The sequence below is a fragment of the Balaenoptera acutorostrata genome, chromosome 10 (assembly GCF_949987535.1).
Source record: "Balaenoptera acutorostrata chromosome 10, mBalAcu1.1, whole genome shotgun sequence".
NCBI classification, from domain to species: domain Eukaryota; kingdom Metazoa; phylum Chordata; class Mammalia; order Artiodactyla; family Balaenopteridae; genus Balaenoptera; species Balaenoptera acutorostrata.
The window spans coordinates 66,659,264-66,683,790 of NC_080073.1; the positions used below are offsets into that span (position 1 = coordinate 66,659,264).

The 24,527-nt window shown below is 53.1% G+C and overlaps 1 protein-coding gene across 2 annotated transcripts; it reads right to left on the bottom strand.

Moving 5' to 3' along the window:
• Positions 1–394: 394 nt before the first annotated feature.
• Positions 395–18,535, bottom strand: LEMD2 (LEM domain nuclear envelope protein 2). Of its 2 annotated transcripts, none has more exons than XM_057555119.1 (9): positions 17,750–18,535; positions 15,998–16,038; positions 12,694–12,769; positions 9,495–9,571; positions 8,568–8,647; positions 6,355–6,500; positions 5,274–5,375; positions 5,094–5,196; positions 395–1,927 (listed from the first exon to the last, which is right to left on the bottom strand). In XM_057555119.1, exons 1-9 carry the CDS (start codon positions 18,483–18,485, stop codon positions 1,777–1,779), a joined length of 1,512 nt encoding a protein of 503 aa, XP_057411102.1. In that variant the 5' UTR covers positions 18,486–18,535; the 3' UTR covers positions 395–1,776. The 2 variants fall into 2 exon arrangements, with proteins under 2 accessions (XP_057411102.1, XP_057411103.1); XM_057555120.1 differs by lacking the exon at positions 395–1,927 and adding an exon at positions 1,934–2,074.
• Positions 18,536–24,527: the final 5,992 nt, after the last annotated feature.

Genomic DNA, 24,527 nt, shown 5'->3' on the forward strand with positions numbered 1-24,527 from the left:
CTGCCAAGAGGCCCCGTCCAACCTCACCCGCCTCTTCCTTCCTCCCCCTCCCAGGGCTGGTGCTGAGCACCTCAGGGAGCCTCTGGGGCCTCGAGTGAGGCAGAAGTGGGGCCGGAGGAAAGAGGCTCTATTGGCCCCCACTCCTTGCCACCCACAGGAACCAGGCGTGCATCTTGTGAGTTCACCCTGCAGGGTAGGTCGTCACACCGTGTTATAAACGTGGAAACCAAGGCTCCGAGGTATGTGGTTTGCCCGAGAACCCGTCACAGGGAGGCCGCTTCCACCTTCTCTTCCAGCTGACCTCTTCCGGGCCAGCGCTTAATAACTCCGCACGTTGCCTCTCCTTACACATTGCTTTGAGGGGAGAGGAAAAGAACCACGGACGAGAAACACATCCATTTTTAATAAATAGTTTATTTATCCAACAGTTTCAGCCCTGACAGTGAAGCCTGTTGCAGTTTCTTCTTCTGGCTGGAGCCTGATTATGAGACTGTTGCGTTGCCACGGCGCCGGCGCTCGGATTCCAGCCCCGCCGATCACCCAGACATCAGAGGAAATGAGAGAGAGTATTGCTCAAATGAGAGAGACTGGCGCTTTATTAAGGAAACAAAAAATACCAATAAGACCAGAGAGGGGTGCTTAATGCCCTTTGGAGGCAGCTGTTCAGTCTCCTCGGCTCGTCCCCTCTCCCGCCCGCCGCGGACGAGAACTTGTGGGGATGCTGCTCTGATGGAGAGGCTCCCGGCCCTTAATAAGGCCCCCGCGGAGGTTTCCGGAGGTCGCTCCGCCTGCCGGGGAGGCGCTGGCTGGCGGGCGGGCGGGCGGGCGAAGGTCCGCGCAGCGGGGTCGGTCCCGGCGGCCAGCAGGGGGAGGAGGTGCGGCCACACCCCGCGCACTGAAACCACTGGCTGAAGTCCCCGGCAAAGGGCAAAGTACCCGGGGTGGGGAGGCGTGGTCGCCGTAAACTAGGCGATCTTTGCCCATATGAAGTGCGAGGATCCCCAAGTCCTGGAGCGCGATCGGGTGACGCTCCGCGACTGCAGGCCTGGACTGGGGAGGCCGCCTCCGGCGGGGCCGCCCAGATGGGGGCTGGCGGCGGCTCGACCCTCCTCTCCGCTCTTGGGTGCGCGTCCTCGCCGACTCCAGGTTCCTCCCCGGAGGCCACCCTAGCTGGTCATTCCTCCCGACCTGAGGCCCCGCGTGCCCAGGCCACGTGTCTATACAGTTCTCCTATAATACTTGTTCTAATTTCTAGAACCTTACCCCTCCGGGATAAGAGGCCCAATCCAGCTACAGCTAGAAGACAGGCTTTCTCCCCTCACCCTCGAGCTCCCACGTTAACACCCCCTGAAAGGCACATGACCAAGCTGCTCCCCAACCCCTGCCATCCCAGCCGCCACCCCGACCCACCTCCCACGGGTGCGGGGCACACCGAGCCGCACACACTTGCTCTGCAGGGGCTCACGGCTGCTGCGCTTTTATCTTTTCATAAAAAACCCTTCTCCCCTTTCTTCCCGCAAAATGGGGCAGAGAGGATAGGACCAACGCAGAGGGCAGCTGCCCACCTGGCCTTCTCCCCTGGCCCTTCGAGGAAGCCGCTTTCCTTCTGAAAGCTCATCTCTGAAGAGTCTCACAGAGACACCTTTGGAACCAATCAGGAGGAGGGTGAAGTCAAGGCAAGTGTGAACTCAGCACCAGCGGGATGGTGGCCCTCTCACGCCCCTGGAGGGGACTGGCCGGGGACAGGCTGATTGGGAACAGGCCCCTGCCCAGGGTTTATCGCTCTGAGTCAGAGAAGGAAGAGGGCTTAGTCCATCTCCACACCAGCATGTCTTCTCCGGCCACGCGGTGGGACTCCGTCTGGATCCGGGATTCGTTGGAGGCCAGGAACTCCACGGCCCGGTCCCAGACCCGCTTCATGCGTCTCCTGCAATGAGGGGTGGGGGTGCAGGCTCAGCAGGCAAGCGGCGCCCTTGGCCGCTGTGCCCAGCGCTGCCAAGAGAGGCGAGCTGGTCTCTGGATGCCCTCTGTACAAAAGGGGGCACAAAGCTCCAAGATCCCACACAGAATTTATCTGCGGGAAGAAGAGTGGTCAGGTACTAACTGGACTCCTGCAGAGGAGAGAAATTTCTTGGGCCCCAGAGAAATGATTCCTCAACATTCTCTGCTCCAAAAGTGTTCAATTAAAGGGAGCTGAAAGGGGCTGGAGGCCCGCCCCCCCCCCCCCAGGTGTCCAAGTGGGAAGACTCTTGCTGGGACCCATTACTGCTACAGCCCGGCCGGGCAGCACCCCCCCTCCAGTGCAGGCTGCATTTTAATGCCTCGTGTGGGCTAATTAAAGAGTGGCCACTGGGCTGTTGAGCCCAGACTCCACAGCACTTCAGGGGATGGGGATGAACTAGGCATCCAACCGGGGAGGGCAAGACGCTGGAGCTGCTTTTGGAACCTGAGCCACCAGGTAGGGCCCCTTCGCAGACACCAGAGTTCCTGCTCTGCCGGATCCCCGGGGCCTTGCACCCCCTCGGACAGCCCCCTATTTCCTCGTTCCCCCTCCAAACTAGACAGGAAGATTCCAGGGCAGTGGGGGAGGGCTGCTTTGACACCTACACTTTGGTGAGCCCCAGCCTCCTGTCTGACTGCAGACCACTCCCCAGCACCCCACACGTGCAGAGTGAATGTGGGTGTGTGTGGAAGCAGGGGGTTCAGCTGGGGGAGCGCAAATGGAGGGAAACTCCCAGGGTGGCCCATGTGTCAGGAGGCAGAGTGGGGTGGCGGGGCTTTCTTCCCGGGGGGTGAGGTCCTGCTGCCAACCAAACCCCACGGCTGTTCAGCAGCCCCCACTTGGCTGGTCTGGCCCTGGCCACACAGGCCCTGGGGGCTGAGCTCCTCACGCTGGGTCCCTGAGGGGGGGCATCGGCACTGTGTGGGGGCCGCGGCCTCACCCCAGCCCCCTTCCCAGGCCGCCCGTTACCAGGTGATGTACAAGCCGGCCCCCTGTGTGCCTCCCTGGACAAGCTCTTCAGACCTCCCCCAACCTCCCACAAGCGGGCCCTCATCCACAGGACAGTGTGCCCACGCAGGGACAGGAGCTGATGGGTCCTTACGAGTCAAGAGCTCGGATACACTGACCAGGTGGCTGAGCCTCCTGGGTTCACGGACAGGGGTCCAGACCCTGAGGGGCAGCTCAGCCTGCCTGCAGTCTTTGCTGATGCACAGGAGCTGAGGCGTGGTGGCTCAAGCCCCCGATAAGCTGCAGTGCCACTTCCTGCTCTTATTAAAATGACCATGCGTGCTGCCCTTTGATGAGGGCTCAAGTGCTCCGTGCTGCCTCGGTGAGGTGGGAGGCCACCTCTTTGACACCCTGTTCCCCTTTCCTTAAGACCTGCCACTACCTAACAGCACACATTTTCCTTACGCATCTTGTCTTCTTTCTCCCCATAACCAATGCTCCAGCAGGGCAGGGACTTTTGCTTCTTCCTCTCCCCATCTCCCCATGACCCAGTAGAGTGTGACATGCAGCAGGTGCTCAATAAACATTTGTTAAGAAAATGAATGAACGATGACCTCTCTTCAACACAGCCCTCTGCAAGGCAGTGGGATTATCTCTGTATTACAGCTCAGACAGGGCGTTACCCATAGTCACATGATGATGAATTCTGGCAGATCCAGGAATTAGGAGGGAGTCTGGATCCACCAGTGGCCTCCCCTGAGAGCTGGAGGGCTGTGTGGCAGACTCATGCTGGGGACCAACAGCTAGCACAAGCCCCACACCGTGGTTGGTCTGCTGTAAGCTTCCTGCCTGCCACTGTCCCGGGGGTGGGGTGGGCATGAGAGTTATTAAGCATTTTCACGTTTAAAAGGGGCCCTTAAATGCTCTACTCTTCCAGTTCCTCTTGGGTTGACAGAACGGGGTGACCTCGACCACAGAGCCTGGCACTGGGAACACAGAAGTGACACCAGCCCTGGGTCTCTGAGCAGGTTCTTAACCTCCCTGTGCCTCAGTGTCCTCATCTGTAAAGTGGTATCCTCGATGTACTCCCTCCGAGGGCCATGCTGAGGGTGGAGTGAGTGAGCTGCACCTGTGCAGGGCTTGGAGCAGTGCCCAGCTCACAGCGAGCACCCAGCGAGGGTGAGTGCTTAGCACCATCCGAGAGAGGACGGCATCTGGCCAGAGACTGTGGCAAAGTCTGAGGTGACACCGCAGTGGGCCCTGCTGGCTGCCTCCTGGGACTCTGTCCCCCAACTCTACCCTACTCCTGGTTTTGTCAGGGATCTACCCAGCATCCGCAGCCCATTTGGAAGGTGGTGCTGGAGTCGTGCATGACAACACCCTGCCACCCCCTCCCATGAGCCGTGCACCCTGGAAGCTGACCCCATTCACTGCTGTGAAGCCGTGTTTCCAACTACGTGAGTGTGCCTTTGTGTATGGGAACTAGACCATGATATCTTAGGTAAGATGTGTTTCTGACTGTACACCATGATTAAAAATGTTTGAAAAACAATCTCTTCCTCCTTGCCAGTGACTGATTCAAGAATAGACAAGTAACCAATTCTGGCCAGTGGAGCCTCAAAGAGGTGTGTCCCCGGTGGCTTCTGGGAATCTTTTCCCTTGCTCATGAGAGCAACAAGAAGCCCATCTCTCCCCTGCTGGTTGTTGCAAGGCAGGTGTTGCTCCGGCTAGCTGCTGGCTATCCTGTGACCACCAGGAACTCCAACCAGCCAACAACATCCACAGAGGGCAGGACCATGAGAGTCACAGAGCAATGGAATCAGAGCCCTGACTGTTCTGTGCCTGGACTTCCATTCATGGAAGCCCATCAGGTCCTTCCCTGCAAAGCCCTGTGGGGAGGGGAGGGGTCGGGTCCTAGGGCTTGCCCCCCAAAGCACCCCAAAGCGCCATCTCTACAGAGGAGCCGGGCCATGCTTCTGTACCTCTTGTCTGCACTCTGCCTTAATAAGCTGATGGCAAGAGGTGTGGATGGCGCCCCACCTCCCACGATCCTGGGGCTTGACCTGACCCCCGCCCCGCATGACTGACTTGAGGCTCTGGGCCTCCCTCCGTGGCACTCAGTGGGGCCCGCCCCGGGTCTCACCGGCTCTGCGGCGGGATCAGGGAGTCGCGCACGTGCAGGATGCCCACGTATGGGTAGCGCTCCATGTCCTGCTCCCAGTCCACGTAGTGGTCTTGGACCACATCTGCACGACAGAGGGCACTGTTTAGGGTGAGGGCCCTCTGGCGGGAGCCAGCAGCCCTTTCACTGGGGGCCACGCACCTATAATCTTCTTCACCATCTCATACATGGCCTGCTCTTCCTCTTCCAACTTCCGCCACCGGTATTTCAGGAGGATCAGGAGCCCCCACAGAAAGGCCAAGCCTGGGAGGAAACAAAGCACTGTTAATCGTGCACATCACCTTACCCGGCCAGGCGCCCACTGGCTGTCTCACTAGGGCAGGTCACTGCGCTGGAGGCTGAGGGGGTTCCGAGTACCTACTGTGTGTCAGACCCAGGGCTAGCAAGCAGGAAACGAAGGACTGGGAAATGCAGAGGGAGGACAGGATATTAAGTGATCATCTTCCTCCCGACGGCTGTCACCACAGAGGCCTCCCCAGCCGTCCGGATCTCGGCTCCTCCCAACCTTATTCTGGGCTTTCATCTCCTCCCTTGTGAACCAGAACACAGCGTTTCATACATATATACATGCCGGGTCCTTTGTATTCCAGATGCTGCTGCCGATAATGATGTCTGTGCCTGCCTGCGTGGGGGAGGGAACGTGTGCACGCCCAGACGGCCTGTGATTTGTAACCCAGCTCTCTGCAGAGCTGGTGGTTTCTGTGTTGTGGCCTTTGGCCTTCAGAGACACCCCAAGGCCTCTGCTCAAAGACAGCCCCTCATGTCAGGAGACTGCTTTGCCGCTCAGCACCCTGGGCCCTGCCTGTTTTCACTGGGCGTCTGTAGTTCCTGAGGAGGTGCTTACATTGTTCAGGGAGTAAAATTAGGCTAAGCTCCTGCTGGGTCTCCCCCTCGGAGCGGCCTGCGGTCTGGGGTGCCGGAAAGGACAATGCCCACCTCCAGCCCAAGCCAGCACCCTCTCGGGGATGCTGATGGCCCCCTGCCCCAAATCCAGGATGTTTTCTAGTTATCTTCCTGCTCCAGCCACCCAGTCTCCAAAGGGAAAGACGACCCAGGGCGGAGGCTGACTGGTTCATCTCCTCAGTTTCGTTAGATAGACCTCAGGTTCACTAGGCAGAAATGAACTCCGAGAGACCGCATCACCCATGCCCAGAAGTGTTGCTGAGCTGGGCTCCCGGGAGGCGCAGTGGGAGGGGCAGGGTGACACGGTGGCAGGACTTACACCAGAAGAAGATAAGCACATTGGTGACGGCCGTGAGCAGGGCGCGGCTCAGGCGGCAGCCAACACCCATGCGGGGGCGGGCGGACTCCAGGCAGACCACCTTGTCCACCGTGGTCACCAGCTCGGACGGGTCTTCCCCTTTCAACCTGAAACAGGACACGGGGCTGTAGACACGTTCAACAGCTCTGAGGAGCCACTGTATAAGCCTATCAGCGGAAGGAGGAGGAAGGCGGGGCTTTCAGGTCTCCACTTGCTCATAAAACAGACTCGCAAAGGTGCCACAGATCAAGAATAAGAAACTCATTTTTACTCACAAGCTGACCTATGGTCATACTAACACTGAGTTCTATTCAAATTTAATGATTTAGCAACTTTTTCATCTTCTGTTCAAATAAAGTTTCAAAAAAAGTGTTCATATTTACACAGATAGTGAGGTTCTTTGCCCTCTTACATTCAGTCTTAAGACTAAAAAAAAGTAGCTCTTTAGATCTATTTTTATCCATTCAACCTATTTATATATGTATTGACTTTTTCATTCCTTTGGGTTTAACTGGACATTTTATTTGTTATTTTTAAATAGTATCCCATTAATAAAAATATCCAGAAACTCTAAAAAAACAAAAAAAAACAACAAAAAAAAACAGACTCGCTATCCTGGTTGCACTCTTTCCAGAAATTTCCCACGTTGGCTACTTAGAAAGAATAAAACTTTAAAGACGGCAGCAGGCTTGAACCCCTGCTGCTGAAGTGACGCCTCCCTCTGTTGGGTCTTTGACAGCCCCTCTCAGCATGTGGAAGATTAAACCGTAAATTGGATTCCCCCCTCCCAGCACAGAGAAATGGAAATGTTTACGGAATCACTGGCTTTGTGCAGCACGGCAAGAATGGAAACAGAGTCTGGGAGGGGGTGCCTTTCCTCGGTGATGAGGAGCCACATAAGCTGTTTACGTGCAGAGACCATGGGGTGCCGCGAGACTCAGGAGCACAACATCGCCAGGTTCCTGGAGGCCAGACCCCAGCCCCAGCGAGGAGGCGTCAGGACACGCGGGGACACTGCCGACACTCCACCTTCTTCCAGCGAGGCAACAAGCTCCTGCTCTGGATTGCACAGCCGAATGGCTGGTGCCCAAACTGTCCGGATTTCTCATGACCCACTTTTTCTTTTTCTTTTTTTTTAATTGAAGTATAGTTGATTTACAACCTTGTGTTAATTTCTGCTGTACAGCAAAGTCTCACGACCCACTTCTAACACTGGTCGTGGGAGCCAGGCTCAGCTCCCCACAGGCCACCCTCCTCAATGTGAAAAGGCAGTGTCATCATTCCTCTGCGTTAGCAGCTTCAGTGCACGCTGCCGAGGATAAAATCCGTGTTTTTTGCCTTTCCAACACACAGGAAAATCGCTCAGCCACTCAGGGAAGTTTCATTTTTTTTTTTTAAGCCAACGAATTTTAATCGTGCCATGCATCCAGTTATCAAGCTTTAGGCTGAGCTGCCCGAGGGGCTTCTGCTGGATGCACTGCTGATGGAATTAGTAATTTGGGTAGATCAGAGAGGAAGAGAACAAAACCCTAGAGTGTGCTTTAATATCAGCAGCTGTAACCTGAACAGAGACCCCGACAAACCCTGAAGGGTGGGAGGGGGCGATGAAGCGAGTGTCTCTCCAGCAGGGGACTCCGCTATCTGACAATGGCTGGTGCCCGCCCACCCCTGGGCCGAGCAGCCAGATAGGGCCCTTCAGGAGGGTGAAGGGCACTCTGTCTCTGCTAACCGTGCTCGTCAGAGACAGAAACAGGCGAAACTGTCCAGTCGGAATAAAACCTATTCTTTCCTTTTGCAATTTCCATACTGAGTGAAACCAACATACAGAATCATTTCATCTACAAATAAAAACTAGCACCAAGGAAAGGAAGTGCAAAAAAATGCCATCTCCAGCAAACTGTGCGGGGCCAGTGAAGGAAAGGGGTACAGACTGAGTTACTTGAAACAGGTTTAGCTGGACTGCCAGGAGATCACCCTGACACCTGGATTTTTGTGCCTCATTTTGAAACTGCTCCTTACACTGCATTCCTAATGCTTCTCCTTCCGCTGCCCAGCCTTCAGGCCTGGCCCAAGACAACTTGGCTGGGAGACCTGCCCTCTACCTCCTGGCCTGAGACACCTTGATGGGCGATGACAGGGCCTCAGGTGCTGCCGGACGCCCCGCCCACACTCACCAGATGCCCACGTCCTTGTTACTGCTCAGTATCCAGGTCAGTGCGGCTTCAAACTTGGCGGAGGAGCTGCTGGTCACATTCTGTGGGAGGGGGCGGGAGGAGATTAGTCCTCCATCTGGGCGGAGCAGTTGGAGCGATATTATTCTGCTGCTAGATTAAGGAAGCCCTCTCCATGTCCTCCGCCTGCCCCAAAGCCCTGTTCTGCTAAATGCCCAGCAAACTGGCAGGAAGGAAGTCTGTAGCTGATGATACCAGAGAAGAGGCTATAACCAGAGGAGGTGATGCGGAAGAACACACAGGAAAACAATGCAGGTCTGAGACAGCAGAAGCATGTAATTTTCTCAAGGAATGAAGCACCAGGCCAGAGAGCTGGCAGCTCATCTGCAGTGAGATGAAAGAAAGTGTCGGGGTGGGGGCCCTGCGGCCAGTCCCGGCTGTGTGGCCTTGGGCAAGTCCCTCCCCTCTCTAGGCCCCAGGTTCCTCGTCTGTGAAATGAAAATTGGACGAGGTGACCCCTTAGGTTTCTGCCAGTTCTAAAAATCTGTAATTCTGTCATCCTGAGGCCACACCAAAAATCAAATGGACTCAGAGCAACCCAGACGGTAATCCTGAGGGGAGAGAATGACAGGTTAAATGTCTTAAGGCTGCTGAGAAGGGGGGAAAAATGAGCCAAAGGAAGAGCAAGTCACAGGTCAGGAATGAGCTGCGGCAGGCCTGGCTCTGGCTCACAGCTCACCTTGGACCCAGTCACCCCATCACTGCCTTAACTTAAGGTAGCCTAACACTCAACTGAGTTAAAAAAATTTTTTTTTTAAAAAAGGGCAAGCAAACACAAAACAAAAAGGGAAAAAAACACGCAGGGCTTGAAAGATCAACACAAAAGCACCAGGACCTCCCGGGAACGGACGCACACTGCAGCCTACTTACTGCTATATATTCCTGGGCTTCCATTACAGGAATGCATTTGCTTTTTAGCTTCTCTGGATTTCCACATTCAAAATTACCTAGGAGGGAAAAAACACACATTCAAATACAAAGAAGAGGTGAAAAATATTTACCCTGAAACCGACTAAAAACTGCAGCAAAAATCAAGCCATCAGCTCTGATGGGGAACATGTGGCCCGGCAGCTCCAGCTTCTGTGGGGCATCTTCACTCTGCAGCAAGATCAAAAGCCACTTAGCTTGGATCGATTCCAGATCATTAAAACCTGACCGGCAAAGCAGTGCAGCGATTTGCATTAAATGACTGAAAAGCTGCCCAATACCAAGGTCTGTTTGCAACTGATCCCTAAAAGGATCAGACAGACAGCTTCGGAAGGCACTGGGATGGCACTATAAATAACCGCAGCCTGGGAAAAAAGAAAGGCAGGGAGGCTGTTGCATTGCAGGTATTTTGACCCATGACACAGGCAGGTGACCTAGAATGCCAGGTTTTGAGGGGCCCTAGGGAGGGATGTCCAAAATGCTCCATGGAAGAAGGGGTGTCTATGTGCTGGGACCCCGATATGGTGCTCCAAAGCTCTCTTCTGAGCACCCTGGGTGGCTGGCTCCCACCTAGGATGGAGCTGGGAGCCTCCCCCTTAGTCCTGCCCAGGCTCCCAGGCTCCCAGGCCCGGCCCAAGGCCCAGCCCCTCTGAAAAGCCCCCAGCCCTAGGGGCCTCTTGTTTAGCCAAATTGGCTGGACCTGGGGCTCTGCCACAGCCCTTGGCTCTTCATCACCCACAGTGGCTCACCCACCAGGTGCTGCTTCACCACTAGACCCCTTGGAAGCAGGGACAGTGCAGGGCTGGGCCTGTACAAGATCCTTAACCCCCATACACGGCCTGACTGCCCTTGACCTGGCACAGCCTGGGGGCTGCGATGGCCAGTCTGTGTGTGTCTGTGTGCTGGGGAGGGAGTAGCTGAAGATAATATTTAAAAAATCTTGAGAATGAACTGAAGCCTGCCCCTCACCCCCTAACACAGCCAAATCCTCCTATTTCAAAGTTGATCTCGTCCTTCTGGGTCCCCTGAGAATCAGTTGGCTTCTCCTGTGCTCCTGCCCCAACCCAGATCACCCTGCCCTGCTTAGGCCTGCCAGGACCACTGCCAAGGTCTCCTGGGTTCCTCCTCTCCCCTTTCTCATCCATGTTTGGTCAACAAAGCTTTAAAATGATTCTGCTTAAATGACACTGCTCCACTCAAACTGCTGCCACATTTGCCTCCCTGGCACCTGGCTCTCCGTCCATCACTCCCCTGCTCAAAAGCCTTCCTGGCCCTCACTGCCTTCAGAAGGGACCCGTGGTGGCCTGGCAACCATGGCCAGCCAGGGTGGGACTCAACTGGCCTTTCCAAAGTCCATTCCCTCTGTTTCTCCTTCCTCGTGAAGCTGCTTCCATCTCTGACCCTATAATTTCCTGCCTCTCTGGCCCCACCTTTCCCCCACAAATACGTAACTAATCCCACCTGGGCTTCAAGGCCTGGCACAGATGCCACCTCCCCTGTGACGCTTTCCTGACCACTCTAGCTAAAAGGCATTGTGCCTCCCAGAAGTTCTGGCCTCTTGGTTCTCATCCAATGGCATTTTATACCACCCAGTGGTCAGGGGGGTAGGTAGCCTATCTCTTCTACTAGACCGCAGGCAGCTGTGGGCAGGATTCTGGGCTGAGTCACCTTGTATCCTGCAAAGGCCAGCCAGTACCCTGTCCATAGCTGACCTCCAGCAGGAGGTGGGGGGAGGGAGTATAGCTGAGTACAGAGCCTGCACGCCCCTGCGGCCTGTCTCATTGAGATGCATACCCTCAGGGCTGCCCCTGCCTGGCTTGTGGGAAGACGGTGGGTACTAGGTCCCTTGATGGCATGAGTCAGGACCACACAAGGAGGGTGGGATGGAGGAGAACTGTCTACTAGGATCCACAGTTTAAGAGCAGAGCTTCTCGACTTTATATCCTGGGGGTCTTAGTAAAATTCAGACTTTGATTCAATAGGTTTGAGATGGGACTAAGATTCTGCATTTCCAGTAAGCTCCCAGGTGGCACTGACGTTGCTGGACCTTGGACCACAATTGAGTCACAAAGGTTTCAAACACACCCTCAGGCCAGAATTTATACGCCAAGCACCTGGGCCATAGATGACTGTAATACTGTGAGCCCCAACTCCTACCTCTCCTCCGAGGAGCTCACAGAGGCCTCCCTGACCACCCCAGTCTCCCAGCAGTCAGGAGGGAGGAGGTGGCAGAGCTGAGGCCCACAAGACTGGCGCTGAGGACTGAGGGCCCAGTACAAGTCCACCCAACCTTAACTTCCCGGCGACAGCCTTAGACAGGGTTGGCCCTACAGGTGAGAGGCGCCCCTTGAACCTCCCACAGACTGACGTCTGATTCTCGCGTCAAGTACACTTAACACAGGCACAAGCCCTGAGCCGCCACCCACGTCACCAGTGATTTGGAGAGCCTCCTGGATGCCAGGTGTCGGGCAGGACACAGTATGATGCAGGTGCCATCTCTGGCCTCAAGGAACATGTTTACCAAAGAAAACAGTGGGGGAGCCTTCTGGATGGAGGAGATTTCAGGGGGGGCATCTAGAGAACAGCACTTGGCTTTCATTTGGTTAAGAAAAGACAGACCCGAGATCATTTAGTCAGATGGGGAGACTGAGGCTCTGAGATGTCAGGGACTTGTCTGGTGTCCCACAGCCAGATGGGGACATGGGACACTAGGGCCCTGGAGGGCAGGACGGGCCTGAAGGTGCTTGGCCCACCGCTCAGACCGCTCCACCTGCAGAGGCCTCTGCACCGGGCCGGGCTGACCACCTGGTACAGGGAGGCCCTCCAGGTTGGGGGACCCAGACTCTGAGAACACCTGAGGCCCGGGCCCTTCCAGTGCAACACGGACCCCCAGAACATTAGGTGGGGGGCATCCCAGAGAAGGGGGCACATCTGCTGAAAGGCCTGTGCACGTGCCAGGACCCCTGGGATCCTTCAGGAACCTATGCGTTTTGCCCAGATGCAAGGCTTAAACAAGATGCGTCTGCGTGGGGAGGCGGGGAAGGCGAGACTTGGCTTCTGAGCGTGTCTTCTGGGAGATGACACGGCATCTCAGCCCACAGCCCGCTCATGAGGAGTCTTGGGCCTCGGGAGACCTACTCACCCGCTTGGATGGCCAGGAAGTTGTACAGCTCGTGCAGCAGCTCCAGCAAGGCCGCCTTCTGCTTGGCCTGACAGAACTGGAAGGGCACAGGACAAGCGGTCAGCAAGGAGGGGTGGGTGAGGGGGGCCTGTCTGTCTGGTTTTAACTGTTCAGCTACACCGTCAAGGACTCAACAGCAAGGTACACCTCATACTTTAAAACAACAACGACAACAAATTCTGCAAAGGGGTGGGCCCAGGGATAGGGCCGATAAGTACTGGGTTAACTGACTGAAAAGAACATCGTAAAAGCAGAGGCAGATGGACAGCAGATACAGTAACTAAGGGTCCACCATCCCGGAGGCTCCTGGGCCTCTGCCCCGTGGTCCCCGTTGGAATAAAGGCCATCGGTGGGGCCGTGGAGCAGAGGCGGTGTGGTTGTGGGGAAATGCAGGAGCCCAGCCTCCTCGGAGGGAGGAGCAAACACTGCACGATGCAGTCTGGTCTCCCCCGTGGGCCATTCCTGTCCGCTTTTGGAGAGACAAGTGTCTACAATCTGCCTGTGGATTGTCTACTTTGTGGATTATCTGATGCAAATGTTTAATCTTAGACTGGGTTTCCCTGGAAATGGAAAATTTCGAGGAATCTTGCAACTGTAGGGAGAAAATAAATGTCACCTGTCTGAGAAAATCAGAATATCTGCACACTTACTCCTTCGGCACCTGTAACAGTGGGGACACCATTTTGCTAGACTTACTGGATTTGGAACATTTAAAAAAGACCGCTCTTCCTCGAGAGTGGACGACAGGCCGGTGCCACGCTGAGTGGTCTATGCGTGAAGGAGCACTGCATCCTCGCTGCACTCCTCACTGTACCCCAATTTCTCAGGCGAGGGCCCCAAGGTTCAGAGACCTTAAGTGGGCCACCAAGAACCCGCAGTTCATAGTAGACGGTGGAGCCACTTGGAGTGTGGCCAGTCGACTCCAAGCCCCCACCCCTCGAACTCCAGGCCTCTTCTGGGTTGTCACTGGGCAGAGCCCTGCACTGGTAGTCGAAGGTCTGGGTTCTGGACCTGGCTCTGCAGCTACAGAAGGAACCAAGGTCGTTTTCCTTCTCGGGGCTCATTTGTTGCCCTGATCTAATTTGGTTTCTAACAGTCTCAGAGGCCAAGATTTGTCCCTTCACATGGCCTAAAGACCCTAATGCCTTTACAAGGTATGAAATGATGCGACCAAGATTTACACACACGACTATAAATGTCCAGAAACAACTGACATGCCTCCTAGTAGAGTTAGAAACCCCAACTACTTTTTAAATGCTATTTAACGATATGGGAAAAGTTGATAATTAAGTGTCAAATGTAACTAAATATACAGAGATCCCAATTCTACAGACACACATACACAGCGAGACATAAGGTGAGAAGGAAATGCTCCCAAAACGTTAATGGTGATCATCTCTAGGTCTCAGAATCACAAGCGATTTTTGTCACATTTGTCAAATTTTCTAAACATCTATTATTGTCGCAACCAGGAAAAAAAAAAAAAAAAGCAGTAGCAATTAATACTGTTCCAAACTCACAGACATTTAGGCAAAGCAGAGCTGATATCACCTAAAGGACAGAAGGTACCAGACAACGAGACAGCCTGATTAAGACAACACACCCACTCCCAGCCCATCCCCAGGGTTTCAGCAGGACAAAGGCAGAAAGAAAAACAGTCACAGTCAGCTGAGAAGGGAAAGAATATGTGTATCTGAAACCCAAATGCCCCTCTGGGTTCTGGGTGAGCTTGAGCCACACAAGGAATGAGACTCAGCAAGAAACTCACCCAAGCTGAGAAGCACCTCCCAACCCACCTGTTCCCGTGTCCACCCACCCTGAAGGCCAAGGGTACCCCATAAAATCTCAGCTCAACCGAGCCCAACACTGCAACTGAAGGGAGCCTGTGATGTCGTGGCGCAGGCCCTGCCTGTCTGCGCTCGCTGAGCAAGTCTTTAGCGAGGACCTGGATGGTGCCCGACTGGCTCACTCAGGTGGGGCCGGGCGCGTCTAGCGCAGAGGAGCACCCCGGAGTATATCTGTCATTCCGTCTTGGGCCTGATACACTCAGAGGTGTGAAGGACCAAGAGACAGAAACCAGGGAACCCGTTTCTAAATAAAAGACGAATGAAACTAACATCACCAGAGAAGTCTTACAGAAAAAGTATTTTTGGTCCCTGTTTTTGTTTTCAGTCTTCAAAATTCTAGTTTCCCCTTCTGGCCATGGTTCTGGGCTACTTCCTTCAATCATCAACTGCAGTTTTTATGATAGAAGGCAGATTATACTTATTACGAGTCTGTTTTCACAAAACAATAGGGAAGCAAAGACATCTGGTGGATGAAAGCAATAAATACGTGTAATAAAAACACCCCGAGATATGACACAGCAGAAGCCAAAGGGAAATAAAACCGGTTGTCTGCATCAGGATGTCCCTTCGTTAACGCAGATAAGAGAGTCAACGCAGGGGCCTGGAAATATCCGTGGGTGGTTACTTTCCCAGCCCCCAGGCTGCCAGAGATGTGCACTCAGGGCTCAGGGAGGCCAGGCGTGGCACACTTAATAATTAGACTACTAAGTCATGCCCTCTGGCAGCACAAGGCTCCTCCTGGCAGGATTTATGACCTGAAAACGTACTGCCTTGTATCTTCCCCAGACTACCACCTGTACCGGAGCACCCCAGCTCCTCGGTAATGCTGTTTTCATGACTCGTAAATGGATGGGGCTGCTCACCTTCCCCAAATATTATTTGTAGGGATCATTAAAGCTTCATAAAACAAATCTATAGACTAAGAGGGCTAACTCCACTTCAGATGTGTTTAAAACAACTTCCCGATGACATTTCAAATCAGAACAGCATTTTCAGAGCCACAGACGTACAACCGGAGAATGTGGAATTGAGAACCTGGCCTCCTGATGCTTAAAAAGCTGCCAGCTCTTCCTCCTGAAGCCAGGGGAGGTTGAGAGGTCCCTCGACCACAACCTACTGCATCCCCCCAGATCGACTTAGGCAGAAGATCAAAGTCCTTAATGCTGCGATTGACGCGAGAGTTCCCATAAGGAGCTGGGGGTTGGATCTTGGAAGCTCAATTCTCTCTGTTTCAAGTACTCCTTCACTGCCACAATTGAGTCTGACACATACATCACAGAACACAATATGATTCTGGTACATTACAGGAAGCACTCCTGAAAGTGATCCTATTAGATCTTTTTCTGGGCAAGTTTACCTCCTGATGGAGGCCAACATCCTTGGGAGGAAGAGCAAAAGCTAGAGAAACCCAAACTCACCTCATCTGTTTTTGTCTCACAGTCCACTGGCAATAATTTCACTGAGACCAAGAAAAGAAACAGAGGAAATTAAAAGTGCGGGTTGTGGGAAAGGGTACAAAAAGGGATCACTCTCAAAATTCAGGGTAAGTAAAACATTACCAACATAAAGGGGGGGGGGGATTAGAAAGGTGTCATCTAAATGAGGCATTTAAAAAATGGACAGTAAAAAACGTAAGAGGTTCTTGGTCTTGGATTAGGGATTAGTACACCTGTGTTCTAATCCCAGGGGAAAATGATTAGCCACAGGATACTAGGCAACTATTCATTTAACCACTCTGAACCTCTGTTTCTTCATCATAACATGGGATCACTAAAGCCTTCCTTGCTTAAACCAGACTTAGTCTCAAACAAGACAACACATATGATGGTTTTATAAATTGTACACGTTATGTTAAACAGGGATTAATACTATCATGGGAGGGGAATTCCAGGTAAATCCCAGTATCTATCCAGGAGCTACTGTCTTAAAGCATCTCAGCAGTGAGTACGACAGTATACCATTTTTTAATGTCACCAATGTAAACAGTTATAGTTAGTACCAGTACAGTACCATGACACTCCTGGGTCTGCTTAATTTCTCTAGCAGGTGGATAAACTGCTCTCATAGTCAAGAAATTATTTGGGTGTGTGCACGAGCCTGGGATCCCCGTGCCCACAGACTTGTTCATACACCCAAATATCCATCTGCTGCAACAGCTAACACATAATTTAGCCTTTCCCTGCATTTTGGCTGTTCCTGCTAGGCGTGGAAAGATGTGGCCTGGGCTAAAGGCTGGGAATAGTATTAATCACAATCATTTTTTGCAAAGAATATTAAAAGTCAGTAAACTAGAGTCATTTTATACTTAAATTTATAAAGAAATGGTCTCTGTGCTGTTTGCTATTAGCCTAGAGCCCAGAATTATGGAAGAAGCAAATTTTCCTTTTAGGAAACACAAACCCTTAACTATTCGTTAACATACTGTATCCTGCAGACTTCTTGTTGGCATGTCTTATCACGGAACTACCTGTGGACAGAAGCATGGCTGGGAACATCCTTGAGTCACGGGACCCTCTCTTTTAACACACCCCAAGAAGGTGCTGCAGTGATAAATGCCATCATTTACATCAGTTTAAACTCTTTAAAAGGCTCTTCCACACCTGTCTCAGAGGCAGGGCTAGTATAATCTTCTGACAAATGAGGGTCCTGTGGTCCAGAGAAGTGGAGTATGTGGCCTTTTTGGTGCTGCAAAGTTGGGACCCCAACCAGAGCCTATCTGTGAGCCGTGACACCTGGGGTGCCTTCAAACGGGCACTAATGTGTGAAAGAACAAGAAACCAAAAGGGAAGAAAGAACTCAAAAGCAATGGGGGTGGACCTTTAGAGGGGTGTGTTAGAGGGCTTTCTCTGGAGAGGGAAAATAAAAGTGACCACAGAAAGATTGCTTCCAGCACGTAGTTGAACGGGAGATTAGTAGGGACGGCTAGGGCAGAAAATGAGAATAGGAGAAAGTGAAGACAGAAATTATTGCAGATGCAGGAATCCCAGGCCTCTCCTCCCATAACTGGAGGAAGGAAAGTCAAAGTCTGGAGGGAAGAAGACGGCCAGAGACATCTGACAAGGCCCGGGAGTGTTCAGCCTGGCGCTGAGAGGACTGGGGGGAGTGGGGGAGATCGTCCTGGTGGACACACGCGCGCTCAAGGCCCTCCCCTGCGCCGGCCCGGGACGTACTGTTGTCCTCCGCCTCCTGCGGCGCCGAGGGCTTGCCCATCTTCACCCAGAGGATGCCCAGGAAGACGAGCAGCAGCCCCAGGCTGGCCCAGAGCAGGAGCCGGGAGAGGCAGCGCTCCAGCCGCCGCCCCACCTCGGGCCGGGCCCGCGCCGCGCCCGCCTGGCCCGCTCTCGTCGCCCGCAGGCCCGGGCGCGGGTCGGGGCCGAGGAGGGCGGAGGACAGCCGCGCCGGGGCCGGGGACGAGGCCCACCACCGACGGACTCCGTGGCCGGGGCCCGGCGCGGCCCTGTCGAGTGGCCGGCAGTCCTCGTCCTCCTCGGAGCTGCCCCGGACCGAGGCGCGGCGTCTGAGCGGCGCGGGGCGGGCGGGGTAGGCGAGGCCGCGGCTCTTGGACCAGGAAGTGGCGGAAGCCCCGATGTCGCCGTAGGCCCCAAAGGTCGCGTAGGCCGGGCCCGAGGCCGGCGGGGAGAGCCAGGGCTCCGACCGCAGGGAGGACGCGGCTGGCCGGGCGCGAAGCGGAGCCTCCTCGCGCAGCCGGGCCTCCTCCCGCAGCCGCTCCTCGCCCCTTGCCCGAGCCTCCTCCCGCAGCCGCTCCTCGCCGCGCAGCCGGACCTCGCCCCGCAGGCGGCGCAGCTTCTTGCGGTAGACGTCCCGGGTAGTGTCGGTGATGGGTCCTGGCTGGAAGCCCAGGGCCTGCAGCTCCCGCCGCAGCTCCAGGTCCGAGAGGCCGGCCATGGCCAGGACACCACCCCCAACCTGCCCCTGGCGCACACTGCACCCGGAACTGTTCCCGCCGGCGACCGCGGCGGAGTAGGCGGGGCCCGCGCCATGTTGAGAAGGTCCATCTTAATCGCCATGTTGAGAAGGTCTGAACAGCCCGATGGGCGGGCCATGATGAGGAGGTCAGATTCAGCCTCCAAGGCTGCCATGTTGGGGAGGTCTGAGGGTTTTTGGCGTTTTGTTTTTGTTTTCCTTTTTTCTTTCCCACCTTGCTCAGTCCTTCTCGTCTGTAATGCAAGTGCTGTTTATCTCTGAATCCTCCTCCCCTTGCACAGTCCCTGGCACGTGGTAGGCACTCGATAAAGTCATGTTGATTTAATGGATGAATTACTTAACGCTAAGAAATAAAATATTGCCTGCCATATCAGTAAACTAGGGATCTAGCCACCACGTTACAGTCACCCCCAATGATGAGCCCTGAGGGAACTCAAGAAGGAAACAAGGGATGCCTGCCATCTAGCAGCCACTCCCCACAGTGAAGCTTGAGGAAACTCTGGAAAACACAGGATACTGGCCCCAGATAGCTGAGGTGCATGTGAAAGAATGGTTTCAGTGAGCCCAGACTCTTGCATCTTCCCATACATAGAAAAGTGCTAAATTCCTTAACTTGAGTCATCTGGTTTTCTTTTATTGACAGTTATCTTTTGTTCCAACTACCTGGTGTTGTTGCAAAAACTCCTATATATCCTGACTGCCCCTCTTCCCCTTCGGAACCGTTTTCTCAGTGTTATATGAGAGGCTCTCTCCCGGGCTTGAAGTCCTAAGAATGTCTGCTGAATAAAACATAACTCTCAACTTTTAAGTTGTGCATTTTAGTCGACAATGGTGAAAGACAAGCACTGCCGAGAGTGGGGAGATGGAATCCTTTGCTTCTCTCTGCGCTTGGGGACCAATGCGTTCAGGGAAGGGCTTTGTTTGGGTTGTGGCGTAGACCCCAGGCATGTTCTGGGACCTGGTCTGAACTAAGGTCATGGTTGGCAGGCCTCTGTGTTTTCCTGGCTGTTCACTCACTGACATTGAGCCCTAAGGGGCTGCAGGCCCTGCCCTTGGCCAGATGCTGGCAGGAAAGGAGCTCCTGCCAGAGGAGGACACTGCATCCCATCGTGGGGACAGAACAGGCAAATGCCCTTGGGCTCTTAGGGGCAGTTTGAGCCTGTGCGAGGAGGCCGTGTGGCCGGATGGTGGGATTTTCATAAGGAGAGATAGATAGGAGAAGACGCCAAGATGTAGTCTTGTGTCACCTGTGGATTTAGGTAGGGGGTTCTTGAATCCAAACTCCACCACTATTAGATGTGCAATCATATCCAATTAACATTTCTAGCCTGTTGGCCAGTAAACCTCATAGGACTGCTGTGAGGATTAGAAGAGGTAATTTGTATAAGGTGCTCAGGACACATGCTCCATAGTGTTTGCACTTAACCCATTTGTGTGCAGCATCAGTGCTGTGTAGAACCTCCCACCGGACAGAGAAAACCCCTAAGGGAAGCATGGGGAGTGGTGACAAATGGAAGTAACACTGTGGTCTTCCTTCTGCCTCCCACTCCCTCTTTGTATTCCTTCCACATCGATCATCAACTGCCTTTCCCAAACACTTATTGCTGGTCTCATAAGTTCCATTCTCTTTCTAACCCTCCAATTCAGTTCTCACCTTCCCCCAATCTCGCCTCCTCCTCTATGGTCCCGTTGCCCACCCCCACCTTGTCTCCCCACCCTGGGTCCCTGGACAAGGCACCTCTGCCAGCGTTTGCATTCCTGCCACTTGCTCTATCACGGAGCATTTATCACTGGCCACATTGCGGGGGAAATGACAGCCTCCGCTTGGTCAGGCTTCCGAGTTAGCCTCGCCATCTCCCCCGACTTAGCTGCTCCCATGTGGTGCGATTTCTCTCACCAAGTGTTGTTTTCCTTTTCTCTGCCTGTGTTTGCATGGAATACCATGAATTTGATATAGTGATTGCCTAACACATATACCACATAATAGTATTTTCTTTCTTTCTGAAGCACTGTTTGCATGACAAATGAGTTGGTAACATTTGTGCTTCTCCTTGCAGCTGTGCAGTTCAATATGTAAAGAATGAGCCTTTCAGCATCAATACTGGCCCCATGTATTCTAAGAGGGCTTGAAACTGATGCTTAAACAAAGTTAATGTTACAGCATTTCACAGAGTTACAGTCTATTTCCACACAGTGGATCTCGGGGCGATTTTAAAAAATACCAAAACGGGGCCACCCCCGGGGTGGTCCCCAGTGTGGGCTTTGTCGGCTTTCCTTGTGTTTGGGGTCCCGGCTGCTGCTACATACACCCAGGGCCAAATGACCCCCAGCCCTCCCCTAGTCCCACCCGAACCCTGTCGTTTTCCCTTCAGCCTCAAACCCATCATGTTTGCAGCAGTGCCCTCCCTTCCCCCATCCCCCAGCGCTCCACCTCTGCCTCGCCGGGTCTAGCAGGCCTTTGGGGTAATGTGCCACCACTTAGAGCATATTTGCCAGTCATGCTTCCCCTCCCCATCCCTCCAAGAAGAAGCCTCACAATCTGTTTGGAAAATTCAGTCAGAAAAAAACTCATGAGGGACTTCCCTGGCAGTCCAGTGGTTAAGATTCCGCGCTTCCACTGCAGGGGGCATGGGTTTGATCCCTGATCAGGCAACTAAGATTCCACATGCCGTGCGCCACAGCCAAAAAATTTTAAAAATTAAAAATTAAAAAATTTTAAAAAAGGAAAATTAAAAATAAAAAAAAAGAAAAAAAACCTCATTAAAAAAAAAAAGAAAAAAGAATAAAACCTCATGAGTCAATCGTTCCTCCCAGGTCTCGGGCCTCTACATTTTCCTCCTGAACTCCCCGATCCAGTCCACCCCTTCCCTGGATTGATAACCCTTCAGGGTCCTCCATCAACATTCTCTGCCCTCAAAGCACTTTTACCAGCTTCAGTGAAGTCAGTTTGTTGCCCATCAGTTTGTTTTATCCACGTGACCGTCCCCACACTTCCGACACTGACCCTCAGGTCTTCCCCTCCGAAGGGCTCCATCTTAGTGCTTCTTTGCCACCACCGCCCGTGTCGTGTTGGGAGCTGCCCACGAGGCCCCTTTGAGTCTTCTCAGATCTGCCTTTCTGTGTCTCTTCTAGTTCTGCCGCTGGACCTGTCGAGTATGGGAACACACATTTCCAAGAACAGGGCAATATTGCAAAGTCAACGGCTGTCCTGTGTGCCCTCCTTTCTCATCACTTTGTTGTGGCTTTTTTTTTTTTAAGGTGAGCAGCTCAGGCTGTGGTTGGTCTTCCTGATTTCTTAAAGTCAAAAGAGGGAAAACAAGCTCCAATGTCTAAATCTACTTCGTAACCACATCCACACATTTAGTAGAGATGAGGGGCTGCTTGGAGGATGCTCTGGATTCCCAAGGGGCTGCCATGCTGCCTGCTGTCCTGCCGACCTCTCTCTGTCTCGGCAGAGCCTTATAATAATAACAGCCATAAATCTTTTAGTGGGTTCCTTTCTCATTCTCTTCCTGCGAAAAGCCCTGCACACATTTATCAGGTCCTTAAAGATGCTCCGGACCATGGACTTGCCCTTGATCCACCTTGTCCCTGGCCTCGTGCATCCCTCTTGTCTATTCTGGGCTTCCTTCGAACCATAGCATGGGTGGCGTCACACCGTGGTGGGGGCACTGGGAGAGTATGGTTGGAAAGGGGGACGATGTGGGTGCAATTTTTGGCTTAGATTTGGACTGGAACGGCCCCAGCTCTGCCCAGCATCTTGCTGCCTCATCTAAGTACCCTGACCTATCTCTCTAGGTCAATGAAGGGGCAAATAGAGTCACAAAAAAGTGTCAGAATGGGTTTAATGAGCAGTTATGTTACCTGCTTTTCATCAGCAGCTGAAAATTAAACAAAACTCTCACTCTTTTGGCCACTTTCACACCTTGGTATCTGTGGGTAAGAGTTCCTTTAGAGGCATGGAATACATTCCCCAATGTCAATAATGAATTGTGTATGAAGAAAAATGTAATGCTTTCAGAACATTTTCTTTTGGGCTTTGTCCATGATTAGATTACACTAAATTATAGAGTACAGATATCAGGTAATTACTCTTTGCTTTTAAGTATTCAATTTCATGGCAAATCCACGTAGCTCAGTAATTATAAAATCACACTGACGTGGTTACCAAGAAAATACCTCATCATCTCCATCTTGTGAAACTAGGCTCAGGTCGCCCTATAATTACCCGTGGTCCTAAGTGTAAAAGTACATTCCAGATGAAAACGGGTAATCTGTAACTCTCTGTAATTGCCAGGTATCTGGAACAATTCTTGTAGATTTTGCTGGATAAATCTCAGCCAGACGTTGAGAAGCCGCATCCTCGCCCTACTGGTTCCTCTGGGCACTTTCCCTGTCTCTGATGCTGGCTGGGTCCTGGTCTAGACATCCTCTAGCTTTAATCAAGAGTGTGTCTCTCTTTACTTCTGTTTTGTGAAAGCATGGTCATTTTCTCCTTGGCTCAGCTCAGAACCTCCCCAACCAACCCCCCACCGCTGACCCAGTTTTAATTTCTTCCAGTGGCAGGTGGAGGAGGAAAACGAGAGAAGAAAGGGGCCGACATATCTAAACAGGCGGCCGGGGCGCTGTGCGTAAAGAAGCAGGTGGTGGCTGGGTCCCCGTTGTGGCTCATTACTGGGAAGCACTTCAGAGGCCACCGGGTGAGGGTGGCGGACCTGAACTCTGAACTCTGAGCTCTGAGCTGAGCTGAGCTCTGAACCGGCCTGTTCTGCGGAACCGACAGCATCCTCACGCTTCCTAGGTGCTGTGCTTGCTGAAGCAATTCCCATTTAAAAAGACGCAGACCATCCGGGGTGAAATCTCCTAGGTGTCTCATTTCCCTCCATAGCACCCATTTCAACCCTCAGGAGCTTCGGGAAAATTCCCCAGAGGGTGCTGGGACCACCCCCACCCCACCCCCGCCCCAGAAATGGGCGCCCCCTACTGGGGGTGGGGGAAGGTGGTCCCACTGTAGGGGCAGATCTCAGCAGAGGGCGAGGAAAAGACGCGAAATCTGTGTTTTCCACAAGGAAAGAGACAGTGAACATTTTGTTTTTTTGCTTCTTGGAGAGCGTTACTGATAACGGAGGAACTTGGTGGAACTCGGAAGGGCGAGGAGGAGTTCTGGATCCAGTTCCTCCAATCGCACGCTTTATAGCTAGATTCCTGTGGCTTTTCCTCCCTTCACGTGCCCTGCTGCAGCCATTTATTAGCGGGTGTCTCTCCCCATTTATCAGCGGGTGTCTGGGCAGCATCTCCCGGGATCCGGCAGCTGTGCTTGGGTTGATCAGTACGTGCACTGGAAACTGTGTGAACGTGCTGTGTGCAGGCTCTGGGTCCCGTGTAAGGTTCCTCGAGGGGCATTCAGAGCACCCCAAGCGAGGGTCCTTTTTAAGGGCTGGAGTCATCTTGTTCTGACTGTTATCCACGGCTAAGCCCTTGAAGTGGCTGGGGCGGGTGGAGATACGGAATGGGCACTGTTGTCTAATTGCTAGTAACCTATGGCTGGAGCTTGGGTTCCTATATGGCCCCAGTTTATAAATAAATGAACATTCATTAGCGTAAAATTAAATTAGAATGAAATTTCCCAACCAGTTTTGTTTAGAAGGCAGAAATAAAATGGGTTGGCTGTGTAATTTTGCCATAGATGCTGGAGCATGTAGTCACAAGGTGATAATAATAATAGTAATTTGCTTTTTGCTGGTGCCTGCGTCCCCAGATCTCAAGGCAGATATTACCACCTTGCTTTTGCAAAGGCTCATTGAGGTTAAAGGGCTAGCTGGAAGTTACCCAGCAAGGGGTTGAGCGCAGAGGCCTTAAAACGCTCTGGTCCATTAGACCTCGAGTCAGTAAACAGAAAATGGACCAGGATTCAGGAGGCCTGAGTTCCTGTGCTTGCTCGGCCACTGACTCAGCACATGGGCAAAAGATGCCGTCTCTCCGGGCCTCAGTTTCCTTACCTAG